Source organism: Nannospalax galili, unplaced genomic scaffold, assembly GCF_000622305.1.
Source record: "Nannospalax galili isolate Female #2095 unplaced genomic scaffold, S.galili_v1.0 scaffold184, whole genome shotgun sequence".
NCBI classification, from domain to species: Eukaryota; Metazoa; Chordata; class Mammalia; order Rodentia; family Spalacidae; genus Nannospalax; species Nannospalax galili.
In genome coordinates this window covers 93,982-108,849 of record NW_008351649.1, presented here as the reverse complement: position 1 = coordinate 108,849, position 14,868 = coordinate 93,982, and the positions used below count along the sequence as shown (strand labels likewise).

Below are 14,868 nucleotides of genomic sequence, written 5' to 3'. Positions count from 1 at the left end.
CAGGTGACCCCAACACAGCCAAATCACTGAAAAATCCCACCCCAGCTTGGGTGACAAGCACCCATAGCTGCATTAATGGACCCCCACTTCCTTTAGCTTTCTATCCTCTGTGTGCTCTAGCACCCAGAGACCAGGTGCAGCTGAGGCAGAATCACAGGTCACTGGATTCTCACACAGGAGTGGGTGGCTGGAACCTCAGGTAGAGTCCAGTGACCCTCCCCAGTCCCTTCCTTGTGAGAGGGGACACCAAAAGGCCTGACCTCGAGGGTCTCCTGTGGGTGTCACAATTGTTCAGATTAAGATGGTAATGACTGCTATGTTCTAAGGTCAGAGTTCCATGATAGAACTGTCTATTGGATAAGTTTGTCAAGGTTAAAAGCCCTGGATCAACATCCTGTGTATAGGTTAGAAAACATCCCTGTTCTCTTAGTGTAGAGAGATACACACTAGGGCCATCAGTGACAAAAGATGCTGCTGTCTGCTCCTTACCCTAGCCTAAGTATGTATGGGTGGATAAAGTGATAAATGTATAAAAGATGTTTAATTAGTAGATTTGGATGTAGAGCAGATGGGGGCCAGTGAGATGGCTCAGAGGGTAAAGGTACTTGCCACCAAGCTGATGGACTTGAGTTAGATTCCCAGAACCCACATGGTAGAAGGGGAGAAATGACTCCTCTAAATTGTCCTCTGACCACCACATGAGCACAGGGGCATGTGCACATCCATACACAAACAGAGAACCTGGGTTCAATTCCCAGCACCCACTGCATAAGCTTGAGAATTTGTAATACACACACACACACACACACACACACACATTGGGGGCTGGAGAGATGGTTCAGTGGCTAATAGCACTGGTTGCTTTTGCAGAGGACCAGAGTTTGGTTCTCAGTACCCATAAGGCAGCTAATAACTGTTTGTAACTCCAGTTCCAGGGGATCCGACACTTTCTTCTGACCTCCATGGGCATTGAATGACATGGTACACTTATATGCATGCAGACAATATATTCATACACAAAAAATAAAAATACAGCCCTTGGGACACAGAGGCAGACAGATCTCTGTGAGATGGAGGCCAGCCTGATTTACAGAGCAAGTTCCAGGTCAGCTGAAGCTACAGAGAGACCCTGTTTTGAAAAGACAAATATGATATTATGGTGGTACATACCTGTAATCCCAGCATTTGGGAGGCAGAGACAGGCAGATATCTGTGAGATGGAGTCCAGCCTGGTGTACATAGTGAGTTCCAGGCCTCCAGGCCAACTGGGGCTACAGTGAGATGCTGTCTCAAAAAAAAAAAAAGAAAAAGAAAAAGAAAAAAGAAAAAAAGAAGGGCTGGAGAGATAGCTCAGTGGTTAAGAGTACTGACTGCTCTTGCAGAGAGAGGACTCAGGTTTGAGTCCCAGCACCAACATGGTGGCTAACAACTGTCCATAGCTCCAGTTCCAGGGGACACCCTCTTCTGACCTCTGCAGGCATTACACGACATGAGTGCACTTAATATACATGCAGGCAATACAGTCATACACATAAAATAATAAAAACTAAGAAATAAAAAAGAGACAAAAAGTGTGCATACAGACACACACACATGTATATGCCTGTGTGCACATAGAGGTCAGAGGACATCACTGAAAAAGAAAAGCATATATATATATATATATAGAGAGAGAGAGAGAGAGAGAGAGAGAGAGAGAGAGATTTTCTCAGTATTAGCAATTACACTCAGGGCTCATAAATTCCCAGCAAGCACTCTAAGACCAAGTTGTGCCTCAGTTTCCCCCACCTTTTTATTTTTTGCCACGCTGCGTCTGAAACCCAGAGCCTAGGAGCAGGACACATGCTCTATCACTGGGCTGTGCCGCCAGTCCCAATGTTCGCAGTGAGAATGAGCTAGATAGAAGCCCTTCCTAGCAAATACCATGAGGCTAAGGGGAGAATGTGGGCCATTCACTCAACACCCGCTTACTGAGGGAGTCCTGGGGTCCCCCAACCCCAAGGGCACAGGTTCTGACAGGAGCACTGAGATTTGCTTCTTGAAGAGACTTCACACTCTGTTCTGAGCCCAACCCACAGCAGGCGCTCACCACAGAATTGTTGGCTGCTCTCAGTGCCCCAGATTGGGTCCCCAGAGGAAAAGGCCTTGGAGGAGTCTGGATCAATGTTTGCTGACCCATTGAGAGGAGAAGCTAATGCTGAGCACAGCAAGCTGGAGTTGTTTTGAGCTAGCATAAATCTTCCAGTTAAACATGAGAAAAACAAAGAACACTGGAAAACAGCCATCCCGGTCTCAGTTCAAAAATAGGGCCCATCTGTCCTGGCGGGCTTATAGTGAGTGGTTCCTGCCCTGAGGCTGGGGCCAGACGGAATGACCCCAGGAGGCCCCTCCCCACCTTAGGGTTCCATGATTCTATGACATGGCCAGCAGTCTGGAGTGGCAGCATACGGGTATCCCAGTGGAGAGCCAGAGAGGTCTATGTCACCTACCTCCTAAGAGGGTGAGAGGGGAGCTAGCCCTGTGTTAGATGTAACCTGGCTGGCTAGGAAGGGAAGGGGCTGGTGCTGAGGCAGTTCTCAGTTGCCTCTTGTTTTTCTAGAGGAGGAGATGGGGTGGGGTTGGGCCAAGCAGGAAAAAAGGCCAGTGGCTGGACATTCCACCCACTTCAGACCCAAAAGACAAGGGCAGCTGAGGGGCCAGGGCTGGGAAAGGGACTGGCAGCTGTTTTCTGGGTGGGGCGGGCTCAAATACTGATCTGTCCGCACTGGGCAAAGCTCAGAAATCAGTGGGAGCTGGCAGTAGTGGGGGAGACAAAGGAGCTTTTCTCTGGCAAGGGTGGAGGGCTGGCCAGGGCGAAGGGGAAACTTGGGCTATACTACTGTTATCAGAGCCCAGGGCAGGCCCAGAGACAGGAAAGAGCTTAACGGAGTGGGCATGTGGGAACTATACTGCTCTCTCCTCTGGGGTAAGTGAGGAAATCCAACACTGTCAGAGAAGGTTAGAACCAAATAATTTAGCAGGCTTTTTGTTTTATTTTTTGAGACAGGGTCTTGTGTAGCCCAAGCTGGCTTTGAACTCACTATGTAGCTGAGGTTGCCTTGAACTGTCTCCTTTGTACATGTGACCCCCATGATCAACTTTCCAAAGCTTCTGATCTCATAAATCTAGTCTCATTGGGGGTTCTTAAAATCAAATCAACAGTTACAGGGATTAGTTGGCACCCTGCTCATCTGCTTCTTCCCACCAGGGCTCTGATCCAGGAGGGCCAGGCAGGCATGGAGAGAATTCATCTTAAAAAAAATATATATATATATATATACATATATATATATATATATATATATAATTTTATTTTATTTGTATGAGTGTATTGCCTGCATGTATGTGAGTGCACCCATATTGCACAATGCCTTAGAGATCAAAAGAGGGCTTAGGATTCCCCTGGAACTGGAGTTAAGGATAGTTCGTACCCACCATATGGGTGCTGGGAATCAAATCCGGGTCCTCCGCAGGAGCAATTAGTGCTCTTAACCGCTGAGCCATCTCTCCAACCCTGAGAGAATTCGTCTTTAAAAGACTGTGGAGGTGGCCAACGTCACCCTGATGGCATGGTATTATTTGTCAGGGGTTACCAGATAGCCTTTACTACTTAACAACTGTCTGTCTGTAGACTAGATATGTGATCTCTCTGAGCCTGTTTCCCCTTCTGTTAACTGGGAATAGAATGCTACTTCCCTCCTTATTTTACAGTGGGAATAAATGATCTGCTCCATTTAAGACATGGGGTAGCAAAGGACAGGGCACAAAGAGACAGAGACAGAGAGATAGTGACAGACAGAGACACAGGGAGTGGGAGATGAGAGAGAGAGAGAGAAGAGGCTGCAGCACAGAGCACCGTGTGAGGGCTGAGTATTCGTTGTGTGCCAGCACTGTGGTAACTAGCTGTTTGGTTTCACCAAAGGCCTGTCGTCTACTTTTACCATTAGAGAGTCTGTCCTTTGACTTCTGTGGTCTACTGGGGTCCCCACTATGCAGATGACTTGGAATTTCAGAATATGGGCTCAAGGAATATGGGCCAGCCCCTCTCCCCAACTCCAGTCCTTAAGGTGCCTTTATCAGGTCTTGGCCTCTCTGATGATCTTGGGTTCCTCCTCATCTTTGACCCTTCTGTGCTTTCTGGAGAAGTCCTGAGGTAGGAAAGAAGAGGGAAGAGGGAGCAGAGGAACCCTTGGAGAGAAAGATTAGAGGGAGAGGATGAGACCAGAGCTAACCCCACTCTCTCTTTGCCAGGCCCAGGTAACCAACCTTCAAACACTGTCACACCTCAGTCAAAACTCTAATCAGCTCAGCCAGGACAATGTCTGGACGCCAGGCAAGTCGATCCAGTGCTAATTAATAGACGCTTGAGCCATCCCAACAATGTGTCCTTCCCACCCCGAACTCCAGGCTCGGCCCAGTGCCCTGGCCTGCATAACTTCAAGGGCCTGCACACCCATATCCCAAGTAGCTCTGAGTTTAGCACCTCTAGCAGCCACTCAGAGCAGTCCTTCAACCCTCTCTCCCCTGGCCTTTCCCTGGGGAGAATCTGCATGGGCCGGCCCTACAACTCCAGGTGTGTAGAGACAAGTCACCTGATGAGAGACCCCAAGGTGGCCAGGAAGCCCACCTATCATCGTAGTAACCCCCACTGCCTGCTCTGTACCGACCATCCCTCATGTCCCTCCAGCCCCACCTTCCTGGACCAGCTCATTAAAGGCATCAACTACCTGGACAGATCCACAAATGCTTTCTGCAACAACTACCCCAAGTCACTGAGCCTGCCCCACCTGGCAGCCACCTACCTAGAACGAGCAGCCAACTCTCTCTACCTGGACCAGCTGGACAATGCCCCACCCCACAGCTACTCCACTCTCAGTGCTAGTGTAGCCAGCCCTGACCACTCTCCCAACACCACCAGCTTGGTGCCTTCCACCCAGGATATCAACACTCTGCAGTACCTGGGCAGCTCCAATGGCATGAGCTGCCAGCACCAGCCCTACAACCAGAACTTCTCCTCCAAGATGCCACAGAGGTCAGGGATAAAGTTGCCAGAACTCCCCCTGTTTGGCAATGGGCTCTTTTCCTTAGGTCATCTGCCCAAATTCTGGGAAGCAATGCGTTTGGGCTGGAGTGCTCCAGTGGAACCCGTCTCCAAACCCTCGGACTGGTGGTGACATTGATACCAGTTTTGTCTAGTGGGACAAAATTGTGTGGAAAATAAATTGTGTGAGGCAAAATGCCCCTTCCAAGGCTCTGGGGGCAGGGGATGGCCACTCTGATGGAGGGTTACAAACTCAAAGTGTAACCAAACCCTCGGACTGGTGGTGACATTGATGCCAGTTTTGTCTAGTGGGACAAAATTGTATGGAAAATAAATTGTGTGAGGCAAATTCCCCTTCCAAGGCTCTGGGAGCAGGTGATGGCCACTCTGATGGAGGGTTACAAACTCAAAGTGTCTGTGAGGACAAGCAGGTAAGAGTTAAGTGGGTGAACTGAGCTGGGTGGTAGAGAGTGGGGAGACTTTCCAAGTAGACAGGACTGCCTGGTCTAAAGTTGCTGCCTTCACAAGACAAACTGGGGGTCCAATTATTATTTTTTTTCTCAAAGTGGGGTCTCAACTTATGTTGGCAAGGCTAGAACTCCTGATACAAGCAATTCTTTTTTTAGACAGGGTCTTATGTAACCCTGGCGTATTACTATCTTTTCTGTTGCTGTGACAGAAACACTGACCAAAGCAATTTATAGAAGGAAGAGTTTATTTGAGCTTATGGTTCCAAAGGGGCAAGAGTCCATCATGGCAGGGGATCATGGAGGCAGAGGTGGCTGGAGGAGGAGCAGAAGCTAAGAGGCACAGGAAGTAATAGCTGACCTGGGATCTGGCAAGGCTTAAGAACTCTCTAAGCCTGCCCCCAGTGACTTGCTTCCTCTAGCATAGCCACACCGGCTAAGACTTCCCAAAACAGTGCCACCAACTGGGGACAAAATTTCCAAATACTTGGAGTCTATGGGGGACATTGTCATTCAAACCATCACACCTGGCTAACCTCAAACTCTGAGGTAGCTGAGGATGACCTAGAATTGCTGATTCTCCTAACTCCACCTCCAGAGTTCAAGGATTAGAGGTGTGTACCACCATACCTGGTTTATGTGTTGCTTGGAATTGAATCCAGGGCCTGATGCATGCTAGGCAAGCATTCTACCAACTGAGTCACATCCCCAGTCCCCTACAAAGGGATCCTTCTTGCTTACCCTCCCTATTGACTGGGAGGCATGAACAGACCAAACATGAGCCATCATGCCTGTCTTTGGGATCTGGTATTTATTTTATTTTAACATTTTATTAGTTATTTTTAAATTTTATGTGTATGAGTGTTTTGCCTGCATGCGTGTAAGTGCACCCATGCCATGTAATGCTTGCAGAGGCCAGAAAAGGGCATCAGATCCTCTGGAACTGGAGTTATAGATGGTTGTTAGCCTTTATGGGTGCTGGGAACCAAACCTGGGTTCTTTGCAGGAACAGCCAGTGCTGTTAACTGCTAAATCATCTCTCCAGTCCCTGATTTTTACATTAAATTACATTTGTGTGTGAGACTGTATGTGTCTGTGTGTGTGTGTACATGTGTATAGGTACATTCGTGGCATGATGAAAATATGGAGGTCAGAGAACAATTTATAAGAGTTGGTTCTCAGCCAGGCATGGTGGAGCACACCTTTAATCCCAGTACTTGGGAAGCAAAGGCACGCAGACCTCTGTAAGTTCAAGGCCAGCTTGGTCTCATAGTGAGCTCCAGGCCAGCTAGGGCTATAGGGAGACCCTGTCTCAAAAAGTCTAGAAAAAAAAAAGAGGGTCCGCAGGGATTGAACTCAGATCCTCAGGCTTGGTAGTGCTTTTATGTAGAAATGTCACAATGCCCTGTGGACTGAAAAAAATACTTGCAGGATGAGGGCGAAGCCCACAGATCTCGGTTAGGAATCTCTGGTTTATGTCTCGAGTACACCTCTGGGGAAGTTCTGAACCTCCCTTAGTCTTGTTGGTTTTTAGCTCTGTCTCTAGTGATTAGACATGTTGTAAGAAAAATGAGAAACATTCGTAGACCCCTTATTGCACAACAGGAACTGTCCTAAGTACTTTACTTAGCCTCCTTCTTCCTCCCTTCCTTCCTTCTTCCTTCCTTCTTCCCTCCCTTTCTTTTTTTTTTTTTTTTTTTTTTTTGGTCTTTTTGAGACAGGGTCTCCCTGTAGCTCCAGCTGTCCTGGAATTCACTATTAGACCAGGCTGGCCTTGAACTCACAGAGATCCACCTGCCTCTGCCTCCCAAGTGCTGGGATTAAAGGCGTGCGCCACCAAGCCTGGCCCCTCCCTTTCTAGAACCTCATGGCCCCAGCCTCAGTCTCTGGAGTACTAGAATGATAGGGTGTTACTACCATGCCTTGTGGTACGTTATGTCAATTTATTTATTTATATTTATTTATTTATTTATGGCTTTTTATTATGTGTATGAGTATTTTGCCTGCATCTTTGTAAGCATACCAATGTCGTACAGTGCCCATGGAGGCCAGGATAGAGCACTGGATCCCCTGGAACTGGAGTCATAGGCAGCTGTGAGCTGCCATGTGGTACTGGGAACCAACCCGGGTCCTCTGCAAGAGTGACCAGTGCTCTTAATTGCTATCTCTCTAGTATCCCCTTTTCTTTTCAATTTTATGTGTATGAGTGTTTTGTCTTCAGGGATATAAGTGCACCCACGCATGCAAAGCCTGTGGAGGCCAGAAGAGGGCATCAGATCCCTGTGGAAATGGAGTTACAGATGGTTGTTAAGCTGTCATATGGGTGCTGGGAACTGAACCGGGGTTCTCTACAAGAGCAACCAGTGTTCTTAACCACTGAGATATCTCTCCAGTCGCCATCATGTCATTTTAAAGCTGTGGCTGTAATGACTGAGGCCTCAGGTGGGCGCAGAGACCTTTCTGATGGCTGGTGTGAGACGTATTGAACAGAGAAGGGCAACCAGAGAAGAAGGGTGGCCCTGTTGGCTATTCTCTGCAGAGAGTGAGTCCATCTGGGCCACATGAGGCTGGGTGAGATGAGGATGAGGGGAATCTCTTTCTTCCCTACCTTGAGTTTCTTGTTATAAATGACTGGGAAAATATTACCTGTCTAAGGACTAAGGACTCGGAGACCCAACTGGTTCAGGTGCAGAAAGAACAGGCCCACATGGCACCTAACTGCCCACAGTCCTGCTGGCTGAGGAGTCCCTGGAGACCTAGATTGGAGGCAAGTTCTGCTTCTGACTCTGAGGTCTTGGATCCTTTGCTCCCCACGCCAAACCAGCTTTGTCCATCAGGAACATGATTGTGTAGCTTCATGGATCTAAGGGCCTCTGAGTGTGTTGTTCTGTTCCAGGCCAGGCCAGGCCAGGAGCTACCCATGCTGAGAACAGAGAGTGACCCAAACAAGCACTCTGGCTCCTACAGTTACCAGCCCTCTTTTTGGACTTCTCAGTAGCATTGCCCACCTCAGGCCAGAGAGCCAGTTCCTATCACTGGCACTTGCCTGTTCCTTGGCAATGTGAAGGCCTATAGGATCTCTGAGTGGAATGGGGCTTCCTGAGATAATGCAGAACTTGGAGGCCCCCAGGGTTCCTTTATGCTTGGAAGCAACAGTGGCCTGCTGCAGCCTCTGTAGTAGGGAAAGTAACAAGCCCTTCATGGGATCATCAGGACAGGAGGAAAGAAAGGAAGGGGCCATCAAACCCCTGGTCCACTGAGTTCATAAATTCATTCCCATTTCGAGTCCATATCTTAAGGTCAAGGGAGATCCTCCATGGACCCAGAGGTCAGCACTCAGCACACTCAATTGTCTGTCCCTTGTATCCTTCTCCTCCTCAGGAGAAGATGTCCACTTAGTCCCCACCCACCAGTTCCCATTTCCAAGGTGAACATTCACAGGGTCACAGAATCCATTCTGGTCTAGCACAAGAGATAGGTCCTGATTCTGGAACCTTCTGTGGCAGCTACTTAAAACTATCCCTTCTTGATCTGGGTCTGTGCTCTGAGGCATCAGAGCTGACGACCCCAGCTTCCCTGGATGGTCTCCCCTCCAAAATGGTTCATTTGGGATGCAAGGCCCTTGCCTAGGGCTCTGATGTCACCAGTGTGTGACCCAATTTGGCTCACAGTACACCAAATGTTATATTAATGGTGATCCCTGGGCCTTGTGCCCAACAGGTACACTGTGATGGTAACTGTTGCTACCATCAAGAGCATGACAGAGCCTCACTCATGGATACTCAGTCACATGATTAATAACGCCAACCACCATTTCTTAAGCTCATTAATATATGTCAGGCACTCTCTGAAGTGCTTTGGATATGTTCAATTTTTTCAAAAATAATTCTTCATGATATTATGAAAGCAATCTTTTAAATATTTTATTTTTTATGTGCATGAGTGTATTGCCTGCATGTATGTGAGTGCACCCATGCTGTGCAATGCTGTGGAGGTCAGAAGAGGCCTTTGGATTCCCCTGGAACTGGAGTTAAGGATGGTTTGTAACCACCATGTAGGTTCTGGGAATCGAACCCGGGTCCTCTGCAAGAGCAGTCAGTGCTCTTAACTGCTGAGCCATTTCTCCAGCCCCTGAAAGCAATTTTTAAACAAGTTCAATTGTGGTTAGTTTAGTTCATAGGTGAAGGTTCAGTCCACGATAGCAGGGAAGTCTAGGCCATAGGAGCTTGAAATGGCTGGTCACATGGCATCTGCAGTCAGGAAGCAGAGAAGGATAAATACAGTACCCGGTTTGCTTTCTCCTTTTTATTTATAGTTTTTATGTGTATGAGTGTATTGCCTGCATGTAAGTGCACCCATGTCATGTAATGCCCATGAAGGTCAGAAGAGGGCATTGAATCACCTAGAACTGGAGTTACAGATAGTTGTTAGCCACCATGTGGGTGCTGGGAACCAAACCTGGGTCCTCTGCAAGAGCAGCCAGTGCTCTTAACCACTGAGTATCTCTCCAGCTCTCTTTGACCTGGAATTTTTAAAAAATTTTTGAGACAGGGCCTTACTATGTATCCCTGACTGTCTCAGAACTTGCTATGCAGACCCCGCTGGCCTCAAATTCACAGAGATCTGCCTGCTTCTGTCTCCCACTACACCTGGCCTAGCCACTTTCTCCGTTTTATACAGCCCAAGATCCTTTGCCCAGAGAATGGTCCCATCTACAGTTAAGATGGGTCTTCCAATTTACAGTGACTCCTAAACATCATGAGTCATTTGAATAAATACAAGAACAGACTAAAGGCTTAACCCTCATGTAGGCTGGAAGCCAGACACAGTAGATACAAACACAAACACATCCTTTTTTTTTTTTTGTGGTGTTTTTGAGACAGGGTCTTCCTGAAGTTCCAGCTGGCCTGGAACTTGCTATGTAAACCAGGCTGGCCTCGAATTTACAAGAGATCCACCTGCCTCTGCCTCCCGAGTGCTGGGATTAAAGGTGTGTGCCACCACACTTGGCCAAACACATCCTAAGGAAAGGACACTTTTCCTCCTGAGCACACTTTTCCATGCTTTGGAAGTTGGTGATTAAAAAAAATAATAATAATGCCAAGCGTGGTGGCGCATGTTTTTAATCCCAGCACTTGGGAGGCAGAGGCAGGTGGATCTTTGTGAGTTCTAGGCCAACCTGGTCTACATAGTGAGTTCCAGGACAGCTGGAGCTACAAGGAAACCCTGTCTCAAAAAAAAAAAAATGTTCTAGGTTGGGTGTGATGGTGCATACCTTTAATCCCAGCATTTGGAAGGCAGAAGCAGGTGGATCTCTGGTCTGCATGGTAAGTTCTGGGACAGCCAGGGATACATAGTGAGACCCTTTTTCAAAAATGTAAAAAAGTTCCTTTTAATCTTTTTTCAGTACAAAGATTATGCTTAGAGCCTTGTGCTACTGTGTACTGGGACCTAGGATAACATGTGGCACACACTGAGCACTCACCATGTGCATTTTTAGAGCACCTACTCCTTTCATGATATAATCAGATAATATTATAATCAGATATAATCAGATAATCTCCCTTTAAGGGAAATTTCCTCAGAGGTCACCACCCATCATAGCTGCCCAATTCAATGGTCCTCATTATTTTTTTAAAAAATATTTTATGTCTATGAGTGTATTGCTTGCATGTATTTAAGTGCACCCATGTTATGCAGTACCCACAGAGATCAGAAGAGGGCTTTGGATTCCCCTGAAACTGGAGTTACAGATGGTGGTTAGCTGCTATGTGGGTGCTGGGAATTGAACATGGGTCCTTTGAAGTGTAGTGAGTGCTCTTAACCTTTGAGCCATCTCTCCAGCTCCCAATCCTCACCTCACCTTACCCCTAAGCTACATGCCAAGTTATAGGGTGGCCTTGAACTCATGATCCTCCTGCCGCAGCCTCCCAAGTTGCTGGGATTACAGATATGTACCACTATGTCTGGTTTTAAGCTTTTTTTGTAATATTTTATTATTTTTTGTTTGTTTTTTGTCTTTTGGAGACAGGGTCTTTCTCTGTAGCCCCAGTTGGCCTGGAACTCATTATGTAGGCTGACTTCAAATTTACAGAGATCCACCTACTTGCTGGGATAAAGGTGTGTGCCACCATACCTGGCTCTAATTTTATTATTTTGATTGTTTGTGTATGAGTGTATTGCCTGCATGTATGTAAGTGCACCTGTGTCATTCAAAATCCGAGAAGGTCAGAAAAGGGCATTGGATCCCCTAGAACTGGAGTTACAGATGGTTGTTAGCTGTCATGTGGGTGCTGGGAATTGAACCTGGGCCCACTGTAAAAGCAGCCAGTGCTCTTAACCGATGAGTCATCGCTCTATCCTCAGCTTTCCTTTTCTTGAAATGAGATCGGGTACTAATCTATCATCTAGTAACTAGTGACTGGCTTGAGAGAGATCCCCATTTCCTTTAAAACAAATAGAAGAAACTGGAGGTGGTAATACACACCAGTAATCACAGCACTGCAGAGACTGAGGCAAGAAGATCTAGAATTCAAGGCCAGCCTGGGCTACATGAGCACCTCTCTCAAAACAACAATAAAAAGAAGTGTGTATGTTTCCGAGACTTCCCAGGACCAGACCTCAGTTTCACCTAACTTAATTGCATGTGCCAGAAGTGGAAGGGAGGACCAGGACCGGGAGCTGAGGCGCCAGAACTCCAGCTCCACCCACAAACTCATCTCCAGGCGGCGGGAAAGGAGGTGGCAAGGACTTGGGCTGACATCTGAAACACTAAGCTAACAAGCCCAATTGCACCTAGCTGTTTAATTGCATAGACTCCTTATAGAGTACTATTGCCATTTTACAGATGAGGACATGGAAGCACAGAGGGATCAGGCATAATTGAACATGGCTGTTCTTCAAAGTCTGCTTGGCATCATTAGAGGGCACTGCACATCAAGTGGGTGCTCCATGATCTTTGGTGCCCCATAATCTTTATCTGATTATATTATGAAAGGAGTAGGTGCTCTAAAAATGCACACGGTGAGTGCTCAGTGTGTGCCACATGTTATCCTAGGTCCCAGTACACAGTAGGTGTTCATCGGTCGGGGATTAGACTGTATCATGTAGAGACAGGATATCTGCCTTTGACCCACTGCTCCCTGGCACGGAGGCTCACTTCCATGGGCTACTAAGCCCAAGTTCAGAGACGATAAGCATGTTCCAGAAAGTCTCCTGCTCCTCATGGCCATGCTGAGGCCACAGGAGGTCCCCCAAGTGCACAGTTCAAGCCGTGAATCTGCAGGGTCTATGTAAACAGGAAGCAGCACACTGACTGCAGAACAATGCCATGACCTGCTGTGTTGTCTCCTTATGTACTGAGTGGACTAGGTGTTGCCAAACTGGGGGTGGCCAAGGAGAGTTCTTCACACCTGCAGAAATGTGCCACCATTGGCAGGGCACACATAGCCTGCCAGACTTGCAACAGGCCCTCGGGTCTCTGAATGCTGCCAGACTGTTTTGTTGAGACTGTTTTTTCAATTACTTCTTTGCAAGTGAGTGTGGGGTGTGTGTGTGTGTGTGTGTGTGTGTGTGTGAGAGAGAGAGAGAGAGAGAGAGAGAGAGAGAGAGAGAGAGAGAGAGACAGAGAGAGAGACAGAGAGAGAGAGAGAGAGAGAGAGAGAGAGAGAGAGAGAGAGACATGTGGAAGTCAGAGGACAAATTTCAGGAGTTGGTTCTCTACCATGTGGGTTCTGGGAATTGAATTTAGGCTTTCAGACTTGGCGGCAAGTACCTCTACCTGCTGAGTCACTTTCTTCTAATTGAATAGATTCTAAAGGAAAAAAAAAAGATAAAATATGCAATGAGTTAGACAAAGTAAGGATAGAGTTTAACTGGAGGGGTTGAACTGCTCCCCAAAACCTTCCCCCTCTTTTTCCCCTTTTAGACAAGATTTCATTATGTATCTCTAACTGGCCTTGAACTTGTTTCAATCTTCCTGCCTCTGACTCCTAAGTATTGGAATAGAGATGTGCATGACCACACTCAACATCAGTATCAGGGTTCTAAGCAGGATAAACCTGGAACAGGTGCTTTCTAATAAGTGGTAAACAGAGGGAGATTTCCTCAGAGGCCACCAGCCATCGTAGCTGCCCAGTTCAATGGTCCTCGTTATTTTTTTAAAAAATATTTTATGTCTATGAGTGTATTGCTTGCATGTATTTAAGTGCACCCATGTTATGCAGTACCCACAGAGATCAGAAGAGGGCTTTGGATTCCCGAAACTGGAGTTACAGATGGTGGTTAGCTGCCATGTGGGTGCTGGGAATTGAACATGGGTCCTTTGAAGAGCAGTGAGTGCTCTTAACCTCTGAGCCATCTCTCCAGCTCCCAATCCTCATTTATTTGCTATCACGTGGAATAATCTACTATGGGGACTGGAGACGTAACTCAGTCAGTAGAATGCTTGCCTGGCATGCATGAAGCCCTGGGTTCAAGTCTCAGGACCACAGAGGTAAATGTCTGTAATCTCAGCACTTGGGAGGTTGTGCTGGATAGCTTTAGTTGTTGACTTGACATACCTGAGTAGAACAAGCCTCAGCTGGTGAATTGCCTCCATTGTACTGGCCTGGCCATATCTGTGGGGCATCTTCTTGATTAATGAGTGATGTGGGAGGGCCTAGCCCGCTGTGGGTGGTGCCACCCCTGAACAGGTGGGCCTATGTTGTGTACGAAAGCAGGCAGAGCATGGGCTAGGGGAGCAAGCCAGTAAGCAGCATTCTACCGTGGCCTGTGCTTCAGGTCCTGCCTCCAGGTTCCTGCCCTGAGTTCCTACCTTGGGCTCCCTCAGTGATGAACTGTGACCCAGGAGATAAAATAAACCCTTTCCTTCCCAAGTTGGTATTGGTCAGAGTATTTTGTCACAGCAATGGAGAAACAAACTAGAACAGAAATTAAGGCAAAAAAAAAATAAATAAATAAAAGAAGAGTTCAAGGTTATCCTCAGCTCTAAGCAGCTTGAGAAAGCTTGGGCTATATGAGATTCTGTCATTTTTTTTTAAAAGAAAAGGGGCTGGAGAGATGGCTCAGTGGTTAAGAGCACTGGCTGCTCTTGCAGGAGACCTGTTTCAATTCCTAGCACTCACATAGTGGCTAACAACCATCTGTAACTCCAGTTCCAGGGGAACCCAACGCCCTCTTCTCACCTCCATGGGCATTGCATGATACAGGTGTGCTTACATACATGCAAGGAATATGCTCATACACATGAAATAAAAATAATAAAATATCTTAAAAAGAAAAAAGAAAAGAGCCCATTGTGATCCTTTCTCTTTTTTTAAT

General features: G+C 47.1%; 1 protein-coding gene across 1 annotated transcript; it reads left to right on the top strand.

Moving 5' to 3' along the window:
- Positions 1-4,397: 4,397 nt before the first annotated feature.
- On the top strand, positions 4,398-5,213 carry LOC103746434 (the record flags this gene model as incomplete). Its single annotated transcript, XM_017802050.1, has 1 exon — positions 4,398-5,213. A coding segment is annotated over one exon (816 nt), but the record flags the coding sequence as incomplete, so codon positions are not given.
- Between the last annotated feature and the right edge of the window lie 9,655 nt (positions 5,214-14,868).